The sequence below is a fragment of the Lutra lutra genome, chromosome 2, assembly GCF_902655055.1.
Source record: "Lutra lutra chromosome 2, mLutLut1.2, whole genome shotgun sequence".
NCBI lineage: Eukaryota > Metazoa > Chordata > Mammalia > Carnivora > Mustelidae > Lutra > Lutra lutra.
The window spans coordinates 31,220,872-31,243,840 of NC_062279.1; the positions used below are offsets into that span (position 1 = coordinate 31,220,872).

The window sequence follows — 22,969 nt, forward strand, 5'->3', positions numbered from 1 at the left end:
TGGTAGCCATACTGACCACATGCCATTGGATGGCCTTCCCAACCCTGACCTTGCATAACTGTTTATATGAGAAAGCCAGTAACAATACTGTTTCCTTGCCTGCCCACGCAAGGGTCCATTCAACAGTGTACCACAAAGTTATGTCTGAAATGATATCACAAGGAAAAGAATCTCATGAAATGGACTCTTAACTCCAGTGTTCTTGTAGAAATATTTCAGAGTATGACCTGAAGGAAGTGTGTTTGATGAAATAGTTATGACATTTTAGAAGTAACTAAATAAATTTCAGCCTCCCAAATTGACTTTCCAGCTGGGGTTCTGGGCAGAAAAACAAGCTGTTTCTAAAGTATGATTAGCAAATATTTTGCTTCCAAAGAGGACATGGCTCCTATTCCAACAATAAGGACAAAGTCAAACAATCTATAAATTCATAACTTTTCTTGAGCCCCTCAGGGAACTGAAATCACCCGGCAACAAAGAAAACTGAATTTCATGACAAGACCCTTTAAGGGGAGATGGATACATGATCTGTTTAACCTTTGACACAACATGGAGAAAGAAGTGGTCATCATACAAAGAGGTAATAAGGAATCAGTTAAATTTTTAACAAATTTTTAGAGGTGAAGTAGGAGTTACCATGCTGGTTTAGAATCCCTAGGAGCCCCAGATAGAAAAGAAGAATTCAAACCCACTCTAAAGCTCTTTCCCATGGACATTCACCAGTTGCCCAGGAGGAAAATTAGGAGCAGAACAGAAGACTGAAAATATTTTAAATTGAATCAACATTAACATAATAATCTAAATTTGTAGGAGATAGCGCAAGCAGTAATTAGAGGCAATTTTATAGCATTAAACATGTATATTATAAAAGTATGAAGGTTTAAAATCAATGACCCAAGTTTCTACCTTAAATTTGAGAAGAGCAAATTAAGTCCAAATTAATAATAATTAAAATAATAAAGAACAGAAATCATTAAGATATAAAGCAAAATATTAGGAGAAGGAAAGGAAAAGTGAAGGGGGTTAAATCGGAAGGAGAGATGAACCATAAGAGATTGTGGACTCTGTGAAATAAACTAAGGGTCTAGAGGGGAGGGGGGTAAGGGGGGTGGGTGAGCCCAGTGACAGGTATTAAGAAGGGCACGTATTGCATGGAGCACTGTATCTTATACATAAACAATGAATCTTGGAACACTACATCAAAAACTAATGATGTATTGTATGGTGACATAACATAATACAAGAAAGTTTAAAAAACAAAACAAAAGATATAAAGCAAAATTTTTAAAAAATCAATGAAATCAAAAGTTAATTATTTGAATAGATCAATGAAATGGATAAACCTCTATTTAGATTAACCATAAAACAGACACAAACTAATATCAAACATAACGGAGGTGACATATAGATATTACAGACATTAAAAGAATAAAGGAATACTAATAATGATATGTCAGTCAACTTCACAACTTGGGTAAAATGAAAAAAACATTCCTTAGAAGACGCAATCTACCAAAGTTCACTCAAAAAGAAATGAATAACAGGAGTAGCTTTATATCTATTAAAAACAATTCAATTTATATTTTAAAACCTTCCACAGAAGAAACAAAAAACAAAAAAACACCTAGGCGTTTGATGACTTACTGGTAAATTCAGCAAAATATGTAAGGAAAAAATACCAATTCTACACAAACTCTTTCAGAAAACACAAGAAAAGGGAACATGAGACCAGCATTGCCACATAAGAAAACTAGCCAAGGCATTAGGAGGAAAAATATGGAATAGTATACCTCATGAATATAGAAGCAAAAATACCTAACAAAAATTTTTAGCAATTCAAATCCAACAATAAATAAGAAGGATAATACACTACAACCAAGTGAAGTTTAGCTCATACATCAAAGTCAGTTTAATCTTCAAAAATCATCACTATAACTCACCATTAAATAAACTAAAAAAGAAAAACTATATGATCATCTCAATGGATACAGAAAATCATTTGACGATTCCATGTCCACTCATGATAAAAATCCTCATAAAAGTAAGAACAGAAAGAAACTTTCTCAATTTGATAAAAGGTGTCAACCAAAGTCCTACAGTTAACATCATAAACAATAATGAAAAACAATGTTTTCTCTTTATGACGTGGAACAAGGTGAAGACATATGGTCCCAACAGTACTATTCAAAATTTTAATGAAGGTTTCTGTGCAGTAAGGGGAAAAAAGAGAAGAAATAAAGGACAAATAGAATGGTGAGTGCTGTTAAGTATGTAAACCTGGTGATTCACAGACCTGTACCGCTGGGGCTAATAATACATTATATGTTTATAAAAAAATTAAAAATTAATTTTAAAGGCAAATAGATTGGAAGTCTGGGTAATATCATCTTTTTTTTGGTAAATGATATGATTATATATGTAAAAAAAATCCTAAGAAATCTATTAAAAAGATACAGAATTAATCAGTGTAATTAATATGGTTGTAGTCTACAAAGTCAACATACAAAATCAATTTTACTTCTATCTACTAGCAACAAACAATCAGAAAATTAAGTTGTTGTGTTTTTTTTAAATTAAGTTTTTAATTAAAAAATAGCATTGGGGCGCCTGGGTGGCTCAGTAGGTTAAGCCTCTGCCTTTGGCTCAGGTTATGATCTCAGGGTCCTGGGATGGAGCCCCACATCGGGCTCTCTGCCAACTTGTGATCTCTGTCTGTCAAATAAATAAATAAAATCTTTTTTAAAAATTTGAAAACAAAAATAAAAATAAAATAGCATTTATTATAGCATTAAAAAATGTGAGCTACTTAGGGATAAATTTGACCAGACTTATAAAAAACCTGTATACAATAATGTATAGAGAAATTAAAGAAAACCAAAATATATGGATAGATCTATCATTCTTATGGATTAAATGTCTCAATATTGTCAATTCTCCCCCAAATTAATACATACATTCAACACAATCCCAGTGAAAATGCTATCAAACATTCTCATATAAATTGGCAAAGGGACTTTAAAATTTATATGGAAAAGCAAAAGACCTAAAATGATGAAAATAATTTTGAAAAAGAACCAAGTTGGAAGATTGACACTATCTCATTTCAAAACTTATTATGAAGCTACAGTACTTATATATAGGCATATTTACCAGTCTAAAAATTATCCCATATATAAGACCAATTGGGTTTTGAAAAAAAAGCCAAGGTAATTCAATTATGAAAAAAAAAATCTTTCCAAAAACCAGTGCCAATACTGTTGAATATCCAAATAAACAAACCTCAACTCTTACAACGTGCTGCCTCACAAAAATTAACTGTAATTAGACTATAGACCTAAGTGTCTTGTGGGACAAAATGTCTAGAATAAGAGAAGCATATCTTAGTGACCCTGAGTGACACAAAGATTTTCAAACAGGACACAAAAACCAAACAACGAAAGAAAAAAATGATGAGTGGGACTTCATCAAAATTAAAAACTACACACTTCAAAAGACACTTCAAAGGGACGCCTGGGTGGCTCAGTTGGTTAAGCGGCTGCCTTAGGCTCAGGTCATGATCCCAGAGTCCCGGGATCAAGTCCCACATCGGGCTACTTGCTTGGTGGGGAGCCTGCTTCTCCCTCTGCCTCTGCCTGCCACTCTGTCTGCCTGTGCTTGCTCTTGCACTCTCTCTCTCTCTCTCTCTCTCTCTGACAAATAAATAAATAAAATCTTTAAAAAAAAAAAAAAAGATACTGTTAAGAAATGGAAAAACAAGGTGCCCAGGTGGTTCAGTTGGGTTAAGTGTCTGCCTTCAGCTCAGGTCATGATCCCAGTCCCATGTCAAGCTCCCAGGGAGGCTGCTTCTCTCTCTCCTTCTGCCTGCTGTTTGTGCTGTGTCCCCTGTTTGATTTTATAAATAAAATCTTTAAAAAAAAGAAAATGGAAAAACAACCCCCAAACTGAAAGAAAACATTTGCTGTATAAAGTATTCTTAGAACTCAAGATTAACAACTCAATTTTTTTTAAATGAGGGAAGATCTGAAGAGACATATCACCAGACATCGATGGCAAATAAGTCCTTAAAAGATACTCAAAATCATTAGTTACTAGAGATACACAAATTAACTCACAGTGAAATACCAGTATGCTCCCACCACAATAGTAAAAACTAAGACTGATGACACCAACTGTTAATGAATGGAACTCACATACAATGCTGGTGGGAAGATAAGATAGAGTAACTCTGGAAAACAGTTTGGTAATTTCTCAAAACGTGAAACGTACATCTTTGCAATTTTTTTTGTAAATACCTAGGAGCTATTTTGCTCCTAGGTATTTACAGAAGAGATAGGAAAGCCTATTTTCATACAAAGACTTAGCAGCTTTATTTGTAACAGCCAGAAACTGGAAACAACTCAAATGTCCATCAGCAGGTGAATGGATAAGGACATTTTGGTACATGCAAACTTCAACAATAAAGAGAAATTATTGATACACGCAGTGTTGTGGATGAAGGTCAATGTTATGACCTGGAGTGAAAGAAGCCAGGCACAAAAGAGAATCACGACATGATTCCATTTAATAGAATTTTAGAAAACGGACTTAGGTTCTTTCACAAAAGTGACAAAAAGCAGATGTATGGTTGCCCAAGGAAGGGGTCAGAGGGATGGATTAGAAAAGGACATGCGGAAACTCTTGAGGAGGATAGAAATGTTTCTTATCTTGATTGTGATGATGGTTTCACAACTCTATGCCACAATAAATACGCAGTTTAAATATGTACAGTTTATTCTACATCAATTATACCTCAAAGCTAATTTTTTAAAAGTTTATCCCAATTGTGTAAAGTTGTATCTATAATGATTCCATGTTATATCTCCTATGATAGCCTTTTTGAGGAGAGGATCGTTCATCAGTAAATATTCTTTAACTGACTAAATTAATATTGAAAGACTTTTCCCTACATAAATAAAGTGTACAACGCAGAGCACAGGCATACTCGGATTCAGTCTGTGTGGTGGACAGACTACAGATGGCCCCCAGCATTCCCGCCTGCTGGTATTCACACCTTTGTAATCCTTCCCACTCACGTGTGCATGTTAATTGTCACTTGCTTCTAGGCCATAAAATACAGCAAGGGTGAGAAAATGTATGTGATTATGTATACATGATAACGTATGCCAGTCTTGCTGGACTCTCTCTCTCCCTTGCTGGCTTTGAGGAATCAGGCAGCCATGTTGGGGAAGCCCCTATGAAAGGAACTACAAGTGGCCTCTAAAGGCTGAGGGCAGCCTCCAGCCTCCGAACAGTAAGAAGCTGAAGCCCTCAGTCCTACAGCCTCAAGAAATTGAATCTGGCAACAAACGTGAGCTTAGAACAGACCTGTCCCCAATTGAGCCTCCCGATGAACCTCCAGCCCGGACCGAACCTTCCATACCAGACTTCTAGCGGACCCGCCTAAGCCATGAGCTACGTAACCCACAGAGACTGTGAGATGACAAATGTGTGTTGTTTTAAGCCACTAAGTCTGTGACAATATTGTTTACACAGCAACAGATAATTCCCTGGGTCTGTGTGGAGGGAGAGCAGGGAAGGAGCAGAGTAGAGAAAGGGGAAATGCATTTGATATTCTTATAGTATTTCCTACATCTAAATACAATGATAAATTATTATCAACCACAAAACAAAAAATGATCAGAGTTAGAGGCAAACAAATTATTTCTTCCAGCTTTTCTTTGGCTGAAGGAGAAAACATGAAGAAACGTGCCATATGTAAGCTCTAGCACATCTTGTAAAACCAATGAATAAATGCAAGTAAAAAGAACTGGTCAATTTTGAAGGGGTGGGGGGTGGGAGGTTGGGGGCACCGGGTGGTGGGTATTGTAGAGGGCACGGATTGCATGGAGCACTGGGTGTGGTGCAAAAATAATGAATACTGTTATGCTGAAAAAATAAAAAAATTAAAAAAAAAAAAGAACTGGTCAAAAACCCTTTAACTTACTTTCACAATATATTTCATTCTGCTTTTCAATAATGAGGACATCACCATTTAAGAATTGTAGCACAATCACTGAAATGCAAGCAAAGCCCTTTAATCATCTTCACTGACCACCCCTCTGGGAGGAACAGGAGTTCGTCAGAGGACAACCCTTTCCCTCTCTTTATCTTCAAAGACACCAAAGAGAAGACATTCAATCACACCACCTTCAGGCACTCTGAAATGCCACAGTCAGCTGTCTCTCTGGAAATGCAGGAATATATGAACTCTCCTATGATTTTTAAAAAGCTAGCTACCAGCTCCTACACTCTTTTCCAGTTCCCAGCAATCATTCCAACAGGCCGTCTGTGAGGTGCAGAAGCAGTGAGGGTTTGTGTAGTTCTCGGGTTTTCTATGACTACAAACCCCAAGCCTGGCAAGGATGGTGATACGTAGCCCAGGCAATCATCACCCTCAGACGTTCTGTTTTCTGCTTTGGTAGACTTTCAGAAGAAATAATGGGGATAGCATGGACAACTGATGTGGTCTCTACCTTCTCTCTTGTTTTTTGCAGTGTGTGGATTTTGATTTTTGCTGTACTGTGGCCTTATAAATTAGGTCAGAAAGGAAGTCACTGGAAATCAGGATGTGTCTGAGAAAAATGATGTCAAATTTAGTGTTTGTGCCACTGACCAACACACTTGGCTTAAAATAAATGATTTTATGAATAAAAATTTGTTATATAAAACCAGATAAAGTAACTTAAATTTTTATAATAATTGAAATGAGGAAAAGGATCTTGCAAACACTTTTAAGTCATCTAAATAAACATCTATTTAGCATATGAAAGCCTTGTATAGTATACATACAATACACAAAAATAATTCCACATACTGCATAGGCTTATGTCTGGCCTGAAATTAATATGCTAGCCAAAAAAAAAAAAAAAACAAAACACATTTCAATATTTAATAAAAATTGTTTGCCTTCAGAGAATGTAGATAAACGTTATGTGTATATGGGAGTCAGGCAAGAGAATGATGGATGATGGCCAAGTAGTACATGTGGCAATCCTGTTTTTTTTTAATTTCAAAAGTAATTGAAACTAATCTTTCTTTTTCTTTCAGTAAACTACCTTTTAACAAATTTAGTTATATACAAAGTGGGGTCATTCCTGGCAAAAATAAGTAAAGTAAGTAAATAACCAAATGTTAAGAGAATTAAGAAATTTGAAGACATTACTAAGAAATTTCTTTCCTTCTTTTTTTTATTTTTATTTTATTTTTTAAAGATTTTATTTATTTATTTGACAGAGAGATCACAAGTAGGCAGAAAGGCAGGCAGAGAGAGAGGAGGAAGCAGGCTCCCTACTGAGCAAAGAGCCCGATGAGGGGCTCGATCCCAAGACCCTAGGATCACGACCTGAGCCGAAGGCAGAGGCTTTAACCCACTGAGCCACCCAGGTGCCCCATTTTTATTTTTTTTTTAAGCAGTCTGTGATGCGGCGCTTGAACTCATGGACCCTGAGATCAACATCTGAGTGGAGATCAAGTGTCAGACGTTTAACCAACTGAACCACCCAGAGGCCCCAGAAATTTCTTTAGAATAATTTAAGAAAAAGAAATCTTTTAAGTGTTATCCATCATTATTTGAACATTTTCTCTGTATTAATAAGCCTGTGTGTGCTAGAAAGATAAAGAGCAAGAATGAGAGAGAGAGATATTAACTGACTGCATATGTGAAATGAAAGTAAGTTTCTTTTTTTTTTTGCAAGATTTTATTTACTTATTTAACAGAGAGAGAGAGATACAAATGGGGGAAGAACAGAGGGAGAGGAAGAAGCAGACTCCCCCTGAGCAGGAAGCACCATGAAGGGACTCAATCCCAGGACCCCGGGATCATGACCTGAGCCGAAGGCAGATGCTTAACCGACTGAGCTACCAGGCATCCCTGAATATAAATTTCAAAGCAGCACCTGTGAAGCAAGCGTGTAAGGGTCTAGCAGAAACCAGAGCAGTGATAGAAAAGTTAAAAGACTGACCATGTGGGTAAGATTCAGAACTTCCAACTTTTTTATTCTTCTTCCCACCTCTGCATCCTGCTTCTCCACTGCCCAGCAAGCACCTGCAGCACCGTGTTCTCCAAGAAACCAGAAAGGGGCCTTCAAGAAGGACATGACTCATAAACCTCATGACAGTCCTCCCAGGAGGGTAATGAAACAGTCACCTCCCTGCAGCGCCTGGGCTCTGGAATGGGAATGAGGAGCTGTACTGAGTGGTTAGGACAGAAGGATGCACAATGGCAGAGACCATCAAGATGGCCCTCCCAGCGCCTCTTTGCCAAACCTTGATTTGCTCACCTTTTCCCGAAGCCGGATGTTATCCCACACCTTGCTGCACACCATACACTCGAAGGCATCGATGTAGTTATCCTGGCGGACATCCTGCACACCCCATTTCCGTTCCCTGAGTGCTGCGAGAAGTCGCTGATTGGAGACCTCACCCTTCAACTTCCACTCTATGTAGGCCTCGTACAGGCTGTCGTCGTGGTCCAGCTGTCTGATGTAACTTGCCAGCTCTCTAGGGTGAGCAAATTCCGATACGAGAATAGCACTTCTATTACTCGGGAGCCAGTCTGCAATGCTGGGGGACCCGTAGTACACAGGGACTACCCCCAGCTTCAGGGGTCTCCAGAACTTCTCAGTGATGTAATCGTCACACACCGCGTTCTCGAAAGCAAGGATAAACTTGTACTGTGCAATGATCCTGTAAAAGCCATCAGCATCCATAGAAGCTGGGTTTTTCAGCTGCTGAGGGAGATCTTTGTTTCGTAAACACTCCCCATAGGAATCGACCTCGATGTAAGTCATCAGCTCTCGGACATAGCTGTCCCTGTCTGACGGCGGGTCACAGTCTGACTGGACGTACACCAGCGGAGCAAGTCTGCTTCGAAGGTTGTTTTTGGACCTCAAGGGGACCAGGTATCGGAGTGACTTCAGGACTTCTACGCCCTCCAAGTACTGGGTGGTCAGGGGCAAGTGGGAATGCCGGCTGAACGTGGCAGTGTAGTTGAACAAGGTGATGACTGGCTCGTGGAAGAGCTTGTAATTGTTTTTCGGAGACTCTTCGTGAAAAAGGGCCCAGTCGTGATGGGCTTTCCGAGGCAGAGGTAAGCTATTTATATTAAAGTCAGTGCCTAGAAGAAGAAAAGAAAATATTAGTATGTACAAGAGAATTTTAGTGTTCGATTTGGAGTCTACCTGGTAAGATGAGAATACAGAGAAGTCCGAGGCTACAAAGAAGCATGTCACAGTGGTTGCAAAATGCCTGGCAGTCAATCATGACACTGTCACCCTAGCACCAAGGAGAGGGACCCTCCTTCTGATTTTATGTTCAGAGAAATGGGAGTAGTGTCTAGCCTGGTTCTAAAGGGAGAATTCATTCCACTGCCTCTAGCAATTGGCTTTTCTTCCCAGACGTGTTGTCTAAGAGAGCACAGGAGAAATAAAGAGATAGATGATTCTTCAAAAAAGAAAAGAGCAGGAGAAAGGAAGCCAGAAAAGGGGAAAGCAACCAACTTGGCAGACTGATGCTCCGAAGAAAAAGGGAAATCAAGCAAAAGTCGCCAGAACAAATATGCAAGATAGATTTTTTTTTCACCCAAAATGATCGGTTTCAACAAAGTGCAGTGAATCAATCATCCTCAAAATGGTAGACAAGAGGCTTTTTAAAGACAAAATGGCTGATAACAGCACTATGCTACAGACAGCCGCAGGATGGACATGAATTAACCAGCACATCAAGAAATGAAGAAGGCATAACAGGATTATAATTATGAGTGATTCTAGCCTCCACAGAATTAATTGGGAAACCTCTGAAACACGATCATGGGCAGACAGAAGTGACGGATGTGGGGAGCAAGTTGTTTCCTGACAGTGTGGATGGAGACTCGATCAGGAAGGAGTTATTCCTAGAACAGAGAAATGATTAAGACAATACCACAGGACAGGACACCAAATTTCTGTGTTTCTGACACTGATGATTTTGTGGCCCACGATTAGAGTTTTTAAGTTTTGAGTTTTCAAATGTAAGGAAATGGCAAAAAAAAAAAAAAGACTCCATTTTCCACCATTCATTGGGGGCGGCGGTGGGGGGGTAGTGCAAATAGATGCTTCCCATGGAATAAAACATATTCTCCGGTAAAATTCATAGCAATTAATTATTTCATGCCAGTGCACACTGTTTCAAATAAATATGTACTCTTTGGTGCCAACAGTATATCAATGAGAAATCAATTAATCAAGAAAGGCTTTTAAACAAAGACAGAATTAAGATTATGTTGCAGGACATCTACTGAGCCCAGGGAAGTTGCTGGACAAAGTACTACTGTCTCTATTCCAGGCTTTTATTCTCAGTGAACAGGAATAAAAGACGAACATTTATAAAAATGGTTATATCGGGGCACCTGGGTGGCTCAGTGGGTTAAAGCCTCTGCCTTCGGCTCAGGTCATGATTTCAGGGTCCTGGGATTGAGCCCCCGCATCAGGCTCTCTGCTCAGCAGGGAGCCTGCTTCCTCCTCTCTCTTTCTCTGCCTGCCTCTCTGCCTGCTTGTGATCTCTGCCTGAAAAATACATAAATAAAATCTTAAAAAAAAAAAAAAGAACACTCATCTACATGCCCAAATGGAATGGCATATCGAGTTAGGTGGTCAGAAAGGTTCACAGACAAACGTGAAGATGTGAAAGAGAAGCGAATTTGAGGAGCAAGGAAATTTATCGCAGGAAGTGGTTGCTGCTTTAACTGGCCAAGGATGGGAATGGGAACCTACCCGTTTGAGTTAGAACAGAAAGTTTCCACTGGAGGCAGAACAAGAATCAAGGCTGTTTGCCCGGGAGAGAAAGAACTAGAGTCCACAGGCGTCAGGGGCAGAGATCAAGACATAAGATTAAGACAGGACGGGTGGGACAGACACCTAGGTGGCTTAGTGGGTTAAGCTTCTGCCTTCAGCTCAGGTCATGACCCCAGAGTCCTGGAATCGAGACCCACATCGGGCTCTCTGATTAGCAGGGAGTCTGCTTCCTCCTCTCTCTCTGCCTGCCTCTCTGCCTACTTGTGATCTGTCTGTCAAATAAATAAATAATCTTAAAAAAAAAAAAAAAAACATAAGATAGGAGGAGTATTGAGTAAAACAAAAGTGGCTCTAGAATTAATGGCAGGGCCGGGCACAGGTGTCTTGAGCAAGGGACTCGGACCCCAGTGGCTGTCTGCTGCTACTGTATGGCACGTAGGTGATTTTTCATTTGCCTCACCCTGGATGTGCCGCTGCAAAGAGCCAAGACGTGGAGCAGAGAAACAGCAAGACAACACCCGCCTCCTGTGCTTCGGAGAATGGAGAGGGCCTGACTTCCATCTCTGCTCATCCATATCAGTGAAGCAAAACAGGCACCAAAAATGGCTATGTGTAGACCTGTCTGTGGCCAGTTTCTAGGTCCACTCAGATTGTGTTTAATAACGTGAATGGGCCTCGCACCTGGTACCAATTTGAGCCATGAGCCCTTCATTCATTAGAACTAGGAGATGAAGTCTTATCGGCTCATTATACCTTCAGCCAAGTTGTTTCTGGAACCTTGATGTTGGAAGGAAGGGGAGAAGAGCATAGGGTCCCTGGCATATGCAATCTATAGCAGTAAGAGAAGCCTGCAGATCTAAGCAAGAAAAGTTTATTTATATTCATGCTCTAAAAAAGAACACAGCTTTTTAAAAAATGAGAGTGTAAGGTTCTAGCACATTCCTCTGAATTCTGTTTAGCTTGTAGGAGGGGGGCCATCTTAAAGTGGGGGAATGCCTCTTTAACAGAGAGGCAAGTCAGAAAGACCTAACTTTCCAGAAACATCTTCCATTTGTTACCTTAAAAAGTATTTCCTAGTTACTTCCCCACGATGCACGCATAACACACACAGACACACAGACACACCCAAAATCACATTAAAATAGGGGTTTTTTATCAGATTCTTCCAAACCAAAATTTTCTGGGAAAGATTTAAAAAAAAATGGCATTTTACCAAGTGAGCTCCTCCCCTAAACCTACAGTTTCAGATTGTCAGCACCAGAGAACAGTGACATGAGAACCATAACAGACCTAAAATACAGTTGACCTTTGCATAACACAGACCTGAACTTCAGGGGTCCACTTACATGTGGGTTTTTTTTTTTTTCAATAAATATAGAATACAGTACTGTAAATGTATTTTCTTTTATGTTTTTCTTAACAACATTTTCTATTTTTAGTTAACTTTATTGTAAGAATATAGTATATAACACATATACAAAATATGTATCAATTGACTACTGATATTATCAGGAAGGCTATTAGTAGTTAAGCTTTGGGGGTCCAAAGTTAGACTCAGGTTTTTGACTGTGTCAGGGGGTTGGCGCTCCTAGCTTCAGCACTGTTCAGGAACCCACACTGTTCTCCACTGAGGGGATTGTGGTCTAGAATATGAGTGATGATACGGGACAATTTCTGTATGTGGCTCAAGAGACAACTGAGTGATTTCGCTCCTTCCAGCTCCAGGGCACTGCCCACGATAACAAGAGTTGGCACCCTGAAAGAAATAAAAGTCAATGACACTATGGAAAATCCCTAAAAAATGTGACTAACTTGCAGGCGATCCATTCACTCGTTTCCACAGTCATCTTCACCCGCTCTTACATGTAACAACTTTGGATTCAAATGTTCATTTCTCGGGGTGATTTTGTGCTTACTGAATACTGACAAAATCATTTGTCCCTTGATATAACAGCTGACGCACAAGATCTTAAGCACTAACGTGCACTGTAAAGGGAACTGCGACTTGAATACAAATGGAATAAAATTAATGCCGGCAAAGGATGCCAGATTGCTAACTGCGGAGACGGAATTTGAAGTGGCAGACGAGCAGAAGAGCAACAGTACTTTATGATAGGTTTGTGGGCTCCTTTTCTTCTGCAAGGGCATAGATTCCTTTTTTATTATTCCCACCCAGACTGGTGAAAACAGAAGGCAACATGTATTAGTCACCCCACTTTACTAACAAAGTTGGAGTCATTTATCTGGAACCCAAAATCCCTGGTTGGGACCAGAATTTTCAAAAAGGCTGGTGCTAAAGGACCAGAAAGATCACTGGTCCCTGCTGCAATGCTGATTCTTTTGAATGACTTGCTCCTGGCACTCCCAGGCACACCTACCAAAACGTGACCCAGCTTAAACCCAGCCCACCCAGGAAGACACATGCCTTCATCAGGAAAAGAAAAACGCCCCCCACCCCAAAATGTCCTCCAGAAATAATCCTTGATTTTAAAAAGAATTCTGTCCTAAAACTGCGTACCACACAAAGAATACCTGAGTAAAGGGGCACCTCATTAAGCATCTGCCTTCAGCTCAGGTCATGATCCAGGGTCCTGAGATTGAGCTCCTTGCATCCCCCTCTCTCTCTGCCTGCCTCTCTGCCTGCTTGTGATCTCTCTCTCTCTCTCAAATAAATAGATAAAATCTCAAAAAAAAAAAAAAAAAAAAAAAAGAATACCCCAGTAAAGGAAACTAAAACTTTGGGGGGAAAACAATTTAGGCCATATATTACCATCCAGAATTTGCGTGGTTCATGGTTCTTTTTAAAGCCCATGTCACATGAATTTTCTCAACATACCCACACAATCCCCATCAGGTCATTTATTTTCTAAGGTTCTGTGTGTTAACTGAAAATGGTAAGGAATGGTGCTGACTGCTGGGAAAGACCCCGATCACCCCAGGAAAAATTCTTTTTTTTTTTTTTTTAAGATTTTATTTATTTGTCAGAGAGAGACACAGCAAGAGAGGGAACACAAGCAGGGGGAGCAGGAGAGGGAGAAGCAGGCTTCCCACACAGCAGGGAGCCAGATGAAGGATTCGATCCCAGGACCCTGGGATCATGACCTGAACTGAAGGCAGACACTTAACGACTGAGCCACCCAGGCACCCCCAGGAGAAATTCTAACCACCGGCCGTGGAGGCCCACCCACACCATACAGGCACCTCTGTAGGTGGCCAGGTTCCCGCCAAGTTGGGGGTCGCGGGCAGGCTACTGGACTCAAAACGCTCTCATACTAACTTCTAGACCTGTATTCTCCCTTCTTCTCCACCATCTCTCTTCATGAGACCTTCTGCCTGCCCCTTAATCAATTTTGCTTCATGGAGCCCTCCCTCAGTTATGCCTGTTCAGTTAGGCATCTGTTCACTCTACCCCCTGGGCCTGGAAATTTCTCACGCCCCCTTCCTGGGCCTGTGCTCTATGTCAGTAACTCTGCAGCCCCTTCCTGGCGGTGCAGCGCCTGAGGCAAGAAGACAGGGTCCCGAGGACCATCCGCCCCAACACTCAACAGCTGTAAGTCACCCTAACAAGTGTTGAACGGTTTATTCTTCCACCTTACCCTGTACACATTCATGGATTTGTTGGTTTGTTTGTTTTAATGTGCAAAGCCGCAGTTCACACCAAATGTGGAGAATATCTATTCAAAATTGATGTGGTTTTCTGCGCTAAGTTGTGATTCTCGTTGGGGCCTGGCACAGGGTAGAAAGAGAAGGGCGAGGTTCTCCTGCACTTGCTGACAGCCTTACCTCATCCCCCAAACCTCACCTTCCACTCGATATCTCACCAGGTCCCTCATCCCCACATCTGATGTCCAAGTCCTTGGCCTGCCTCCAGCAGATCTACTGATAGATCCTAAATTTATACTCTCTCCAGACTGTTGCCCTGAACTTCAGCCAGATATCTAACAGCATGCTAGAAATATCCAACTTGGATAGCCCAGAGAACATCACCAATTACCATGCCCTGACTAACCTAGCCACCTTCCCCTAAAGCCCAGTCCTTCTCATGTCTTCTTTTTCTCCACTGATATCACCACCAAGGTTGGTTTGAGCCTCTAAGAGTAAGCTAGGTGCTCTGCCTTTGAGTATAACCCTTTCTTTGCTTTTTCCCTTTTAAAATACATCTCAGGTGCACAGAACTCGGTTAACCATAATCTCTGGATTGGATTGGAACACTTACTGCAAGGGGCCAAGTAGAAACTTACAGAAACTCTACGTCACAGGTATTTCAGTTTTCTTAACTCCAACACACAACTCCAGAATGTATAAAGGAACTGTCCCCCAGAGCACATGGCCCAGAGACCTAAGCAGTCCCTAAAACTTTTGCATGCTGGACCAACACTATATGTGATTGGACAAAGTTGGTTTTTACATGCATTTTTTTCTTGGAGTGACTTGAAACATACCAATTACAAATTCCTATAAGAATAAAACATCGTGGGACGCCTGGGTGGCTCAGTTGGTTAAGCAGCTGCCTTCGGCTCAGGTCATGATCCCAGCGTCCTGGGATCGAGTCCCACATTGGGCTCCTTGCTTGGCGGGGAGCCTGCTTCTACCTCTGCCTCTGCCTGCCATTCTGTCTGCCTGTGCTCGCTCGCTCTCCTCTCTCTCTGACAAATAAATCTTTAAAAAAAAAAAAAAAGAATAAAACATCATGTATATGAAGATTAAAATTTTTTAATTTTTTAAACAGTTTCAACCAAAATAGATCCATGAGTCAATGCTTTATATAAATCTCTCATGGAAGCAAAGAATTTAAAGATTTTTTTTGTTTATTTATTTTTAGAGAGAGAGAGTGCACCCAAGTGGAAGTGGTGGGGGGGGGAAGGGTAGAGGGAGAGGGAGAGAGAGAATCCCAAGCAGAGTTCCCAATGAAAGCAGAGCCCAAGGTGGGACTTGATCTCACAATCCTGAGATCATGACCTGAGCTGAAATCAGGAGTCAGACAACCAACTGAGCCACCCCTGTGCCCCTTGAAAGCAGAGAATTTAAGCAAAGACCCTCTCTCCAGGACAGACTAGTTTCTTTCAAATACACCAATGTCCCCCAACAGACCATACATTCTTTTGGGAATTCAAACACTGGGCTTAGTATTACAATGGGTTTTTCCCAAGATTACAGTACTCTCAGCTCAGCAGGGTTCAAGCACAGAGGAACCTGAGCTCTTTTTTCTAAAAGGAGGTCATGTTAGTTGCTGGCTTGTTAGTTTCTCGGCTCCATTCCGAGTCAGTGAAGGGGGCAGAGACCCTGCAAACTTCATCTCTCAGGATCCCTTGCTGACTGGCTTGCATTTAGGTCCTGCCAATGGGGCACTGTAGGGGGACTGGGAAGTAGAAGGGGAAGAAGGAGCCTAAAGGCTTCCCCTGTGGCACAGAGAGCAGAAGCACCTGGGAACACGACCATGGCAGCTGTAGGGGAGACACCAGCCACAGAGGCAGTAGCAATGACTTGGGGGTGTCAGCTCACGGGTTTCTGCTCACCTTCAACAGCAGAGCCTCAGAGACCTTCGTCCTGCACTCTGGGTAAACCAATCTCCCCCTGAGCTTCTCCAGCCCAGGGAGGGCAGCGCTCTCCTGTTACTCATTGTGCGTAACTTGCCCTCCCTTCTTTTGCTCCACTGGCCCTTCAAAGCCTCCACAACCAATCCCCATAGTAAATTCCCACTGTCTGAAACACCTAGAACAATTTCTTTTTCCCTATCAAACTGATGAACACAGAAGCCCATTTCAAAATCTTAAGACTTCCATCTGACGGTAATTTATTATTCCAGGTTCTGTGGCAGGTTTTTTTTTTCTTGCTCCCTGAACTCCTGATTTTCCTAAAAATACTATGTTCCTTCACAATTCTCACCCCCTTGTTATCACCATCCCAGGCTTCTAGTTCTCCGTCTCCATTTATTTCTCTCTCTCAGTCCATCTGGTGAGAATGGGGAAGGAGAAAAAAACCGCAAGCCTCCCGTTTAAGAAGGGAAAATGCAAAATCAGAAAAGGAGGCTCCCTTGACGAGAGGAAGGATCCGATTATTCGAAACCAAAAGCACGCGGCTCCTTCAGGTACCGTGTTGTACCGTCTCGTTCTCTGAAGCTGCTAACTAAAACATACGGAGTAGTGATCACTATGGAGCTACAAGGAGGGTGACGCAGAAGTGAAGGCCTCCTGTACAACTGCATTTGACCAAACTCTACATTTTGTCACCAACTCCAAATCCTCTCCACTGTGTTTCTTGAACTTGAATGTACGAAAGAGATGAAGACTTTCTTACTGCTTAAAGATCTAACTACGGAGCCTTTTACCCGTCGGAAATGAAAGTCTCTGTGGCTAAAAGATGTTAAAGCTCAAGAAACAATGGGCGAAACACCATGGCTCATAAATCACCCATAGTGCTAATCGCCTCAGCCGGCCAAACCCAGCGGCCTCACCAAGTGTGTTCTCATTTCCTGCCTCGGATTAAATTATTGGCTTCATGAAGCTCAAACGACTTCCAGGGTTTGAGAGAACTTTTCTTACCATTGCTACCTCCCTACTCCTTCTGCCTGCGATAAGCTTAACAGCAAACTGCACCTCTGACAGCGTCTAACCCTAAACACAAAAGGGAATTCCATTTCTCCCATGATAATGATTAGGACGGGAGAGAAGAGGAAGAAGGAAGCAGAGCAGAGTGACAGTCTGCAGACAGCCTAAGCCACTGCCCTCCCCGCCCCCAGGGAGACAGGAGCTGCAGTGTCACCCAGGGCTTGCTGACGAAGCCACTTCAAAGAGTTCTAGAATGTTCTGCTGAAGCCCTCACTTGATCCTTCCATGGCAAGGCTACTTAACCCTGGATTAGGGTTCGTGATCTCTCTCAAGGCACGTGAAGAATTTATTCTTCGTTATTAAAAGCCACATTAGGGCGTCTCTGGGGCTCGCATTCTGATTCTGATGGAGACAAAACCACTGACTCGGAGAAGCAGGGCCACTCTTATAAAGCGAGGTTTTACCGAGTCCTGCTATTTGGAAAGCATTAAACTGGGAACTCTGGGGCTTCAAAGATGAATAAATTAAGCTCCAGGGATCTCATGATTATGAATGTAAATATTAAGCCATTAGCTGAAATTCAAAGTAGAGTAGCAGCAGTCAAATAGCCGTAGCAGGAGAAAGAACGGAATAATTATTTCTCACTGGTCAGAGTTTGGGGCTGCACTGCTTATAAGTACATTAAAAAAAAAAAAAGCAATTAAAAAAATAAATAAGACTCAATTATTAACTCAGGGCAAACAAGTCATCAGTGAGCTAGATGGTTCATCTACAAATATCATTTGCACAGCCGTAAAACTGTAGGGTGAATACTGATCTAGCTAATCTGATAACATAAGTGGATGGCGGAGTTTCAAGAAGGGTGAGTGAGTAGGAGACAGTAAAAGAATAAACCCTCATCTTCCAAGACAGAGAGTTAATAATGCCTAATGCTGAAAAATCATTAAAGAGGAATGCTACCGTGTTATTTTGAGATCTGGGGGTAACAACCAAAAGAGTCATCAGGTACAAGCCGTAAGCGGTCACCTAAAGAGCTGACCACTTGTGACTCAAACCTGGAGTATCTGTAGCTTTGATAAAGACTAAAATAAACAGAAGATTCTATAAGAAAACTGTCTCCCTCTCCCATATACCAGAAACCCAGGTCCCTTCCCTCTGTTACTAGTTTCTTGTATGTTCTGCATTTAAAAAAAAAGAAATACATAGATGGAAGCAAAAAGGAAGGAAGGAAAGGGGAGGGAAGGAGGGAAATACCACATTTAACTACATCTAGGAAAAATCAATTGTAAGATGTACTATTGTTTTTTGTGTCACTAAGAAAATTATTTCCAATTAAACTATGATCTAGTGCTTTCTTAGAATTTTTATTTATACTGATTAAAAGAGCTCTTTTAGATTTGCTTATCGATTTTTGTCATTTATCACTCTTCTGAATACTTAGAAAAATACATGTTATATTGGTTAAAGTATCCAAAATGTCTTCAGATACAGAATCCAACTCTTTGAACTATTTTTGAATCTTTGATGTCTGTGGTTTTCTACACAATGTTTCACTCTGGGCCATCAAGGCTGTTAGCCATATAACGTTGCTTAAAAGTATGCTGCACCTCATCTCTGGGATTTTCTTCCAAACCACTGACCCCATCCCCCAAGTTTTGATGCCAATGGTTTCTTGGTATTACCAGAAGAAAGAAGTTTTCAGACTGGGGCGCCTGCGTGGCTCAGTCGGTTAAGTGTCCAAATCTTGATTTCGCTCAGGTCATGATCTCAGAGTCATGAGATTGAACCCTGAGTTGGGCTCCATGCTCAGGAGGAAGTCTGCTCTAGATTCCCTCTCTCTCTCCCTCTGGCCCTCCCCCTGTTTGAGCTCTCTCTCTCTCTCTATAAGATAAATAAGTAAAATCTTTTTTATTTTATTTTATTTATTTATTTGTCAGAGAGAGAGAGAGATCACAAGCAGGCAGAGTGGCAGGCAGAGGCAGAGAGAGAAGCAGGCTCCCTGTTGAGCAGAGAGCCCGAGGCAGGACTCGATCCCAGGACCCTGGGATCATGACCTGAGCCAAAGGCAGTGGCTTAACTGACTGAGCCACCCAGGCACCACTAAATAAGTAAAATCTTAAAAAAAAAAAAAAATTAGAGGCACCTGGGTGGTTCAGTTGGTTAAATGTCTGTCTTGATTATGGCTCAGGTCAGGATTTCAGGGTTGTGAGATCAAGCTCTGGTTCAGGCTCCATGGGCATGGAGCGTACTTGAGATTGTCTCTGTCCATCTGCCCCTCCTTTCTCTCCCCTCTCTAAAAAAAAATAAGAAAGAAAGTTTTCAGACATTAACTTGGCTTACATTCGTTTTCCTCAAACGGTCCCAGTTCACAGCCACATAGCCTGTCGCAACCACATCCCTCCTGTTGCTGACGGTGACTGAAGGGACACCACCAACTACAAGATACATGGTGATTGTTGAGATGTCAAAATCTGAACAGGCAAACGCTTTTTAGAACAAAGTAAATCTTTTTTACATAAGTGAAAACACACTATATACACTGCATGAGCCTGGCAGGATCCATGAAAACTGCATGATGCTATTTCCTTGTCCGTGAATGCAGACCTGCCCAGTTCTTTTTCATGATCACATAGCATTACCCCATTTAGCGTGTGAACATAATCACTTCAGTCCTCTCCCCACTGTTCCACTTTATGGGTCAAAAGCTGAACTCTGAACACTGAGGTACGAAATAGCTGTTTTCTTGAGTTGGGTGAATTGCATCCCAAATCACTTGTTCCTGCTGACATCTTTACTAGCAACTAAGACTTCAGTGCACACTGTCCATGAGTCTGTCCTTAGGCTCTCAGCTGGAGGACATTCGACAGAAGTCAGTCCTCAGTACAGCAATCAACCTCCAAGTTAATTACATCCTCTGAAACCAAAGATCAAGACAACCGAGTGCTTTTTTCAAAGCAAGTCTAACCGCCTAGTGGATATGGGAATGCCAAATCGTTGCCTTCCTCTTAGCATTTGGGCCACATTTGACCTTAGTGGGAAGCTAGGACCTAGGGAAATAAACTCTCCTCACTCTCAAAACCTCCAGTGTCCCACTCCATTTAATCATCTTAGAGTTTCTCTCCCCAAGAGAGAAACAGTGCAGAAGAAAGCACCGCCCTCCAAAGTTCATCATGTCTAACACACTCCTAGCTTGGCTTTCTGATGTACGTGTCTCCACGGAAACACCAAGAAAACGACAAACTGGGTCAAGAATTTTAGGTCCACATTAGGAGCCCTTAGGGGTACGATGTATAAATTATATTTTATGGGCCCTGGTTTAATACTATAAACAGGTGAGATCCACCTCTCTCTCACTAAGACAGTCAAAAAGAGTAAAACGGCAAAGGACCTAAATATTTTCCTCTAATATTTATTTTATTTAAGTTTTTCATCAAACTTGTAGTAAATATATGCTTGATACAAGCAATTTTCCTGTGCTAAAAAAATAAATAAATAAAAGAAGGAGGAGAGAGGCGCCTGAGTGGAGCAGTCAGTTAAACCTCTGCCTTTGGCTTGGGGCATGGGTCCTGGGATCAAGCCCCACGTCAGGCTCCCCGCTCAGCAGAAAGTCTGCTTCTCCCTTTCCCTCTGCCCCTCTCCCTCCTTGTGCCCTCTCTCGCTTGCTCTCTCTCTCTCAAATAAATTCTTTTTTAAAAATAAAAGAACAGGGACACCTGGGTGGCTCAGTTGGTTGGATGACTGCCTTCGGCTCAGGTCCCGGGGTCGAGTCCCGCATTGGGCTCACAGCTCCATGGGGAGTCTGCTTCTCCCTCTGACCTTCTCCTTGGTCATGCTCTCTCTCACTGTCTCTCAAATAAATAAATAAAATCTTTAAAAAAAAATAAATAAAAGAACAAACAGAGAGTAGAGGGGAGATGGAAGAGGAGTAGAAATATCACCCATATTCCCAAAGAAAAGCAATGTTTAATGTCAGGGGCTGTTTGAGTTTATTGAAGTGTATCAGTGTGTCAGAGCATGAAAGAGTCAAAGAAGAACACACTTATTACAACACTTGAGTCCAGTCACTACCCATGTCTTGATGAAGAAAAAAAAAAAGAATTTACAGTGATATTTATGCTCTATTACTCATACTCAAAGAAAGATGAAATCTGTTGCCAAACATCCTATCCTGTAGAAACTATGGCTCGAAGAACAGAACCCCAAAATCGGAAATGAAAACTTCCTCGGGAACTCTAAACCTAGTGTGCAAGGCACCTTGCCTCACAGCTCGGTGATCCCTGCCGTCCCAAGCTGCCGGCCCTGTGAGCAGATCACCAGCAAGGAGCAGGTGCACAGAACAGAAGCATGAGACGTGCTCAGGGAGGGATACCATCATTCAGAGTTTGTGGGTTGTTGGACGTGCTCAGGCAGGTGAGGTCACAGGCTTTCGCCTGCCACCAGCCACACGGCTGATGACCGTGTGGGAAAATGACAGTGTGGGAAATGACAGAAATGACAGACTGTGTGGGAAAATGACCCCATGACATGCTGGGCTGCTGAAGAAAACAGGTCCACCTGCCCTAGATTTCCAGCTCATTGAATAAATTAATGACTTGATTGCAAAGCCTCTTTTGGTCGGGTTTTGGATATTTACAGCCTAATGCGGTTGAATGTCATTGGCATTAGTCTGGGACTGATGTTTAGGAAGTGTGTATGCTGGTGTACTGAGAAGCAGTGAGTCCGATGAGATCTTTCCCACTCTTTCCCTAACTACGTTGCTACTGCCAGTGGACTTCCAGGAGATGAAGACTGTTCAAAGAAGAGCTTTCCAAGTTGCCCACCTCCTCATGTCCATTGTTCCCTATTCAGTTATCTCGTGGCTTTTGGTCTGGACTCCAGCATTCATTGTCCTCAACTAGAATTAGGGGTGCCCCCATGTAGCCCCCCACCAGACACGGAGATCTTTCCAGACCCATGCCTTGTTAATTTCTGCCTGCAGAACCTAACATCATGCCCAGGATGTAGTACGTACTCAAAGATATTTGGAAAATAAACAAATGCATTTTCGGATCTTATTTTGCAGAAGTCAGGCCTTCGCTTACTTTGGCAGGAAGAGGTAAAGAAAGAACAATAAATAAAAGTAGAAAGTGGTGCAAACGGCAAGCGTATGCCAGAGGGATGGAGCTCAAATGCGGAACCGGTAAGAATTCTAAATAAGTCTTAGAATTAAATCAAAGCCTCAAAAGCCCTTCATATATATGTCATCTGCAAATTTTTTCAGTCCTATCACAAAATAGGGATTTCAGTTCACATTCCTAGCTGTTCGATTTCATGACTTGATCTCCACCCGATGAGGCCAATAGGTTTCCACAACCATAAAGGGACATGTTAAGTTAGAGAGAAGTGGGTGAAATGAATTGAAAAGAAAATCCCCTACTTCACCTTGGAAACACTCTCCTGTCTCATTTACTCTGACAGGTGTAGTGGTTTTATTTTAGTTACTTATGATAAGACCTCAGGGTGGACTAGTTAGTGATACTCCCACCTCATAAAAAAGAATGTGAATTCTTAGCAATACTTTGGCATCGGGTTACTAATTCTTCGCAAAAATATTTTTTTTCTCTTGACAGAGTC

At 41.6% G+C, this 22,969-nt stretch overlaps 1 protein-coding gene across 5 annotated transcripts in view; it reads right to left on the reverse strand.

The window, feature by feature from the left end:
* Positions 1-22,969, reverse strand: part of FUT10 (fucosyltransferase 10) — a 100,985-nt gene that overhangs the window by 21,081 nt on the left and 56,935 nt on the right. For all 5 annotated transcript variants that reach the window (XM_047717022.1, XM_047717006.1, XM_047717014.1 and 2 more), the window contains one exon: positions 8,319-9,154. In XM_047717022.1, the coding sequence (XP_047572978.1) occupies positions 8,319-9,154 (836 nt within the window). The remainder of the gene's footprint in view (positions 1-8,318; positions 9,155-22,969) is intronic.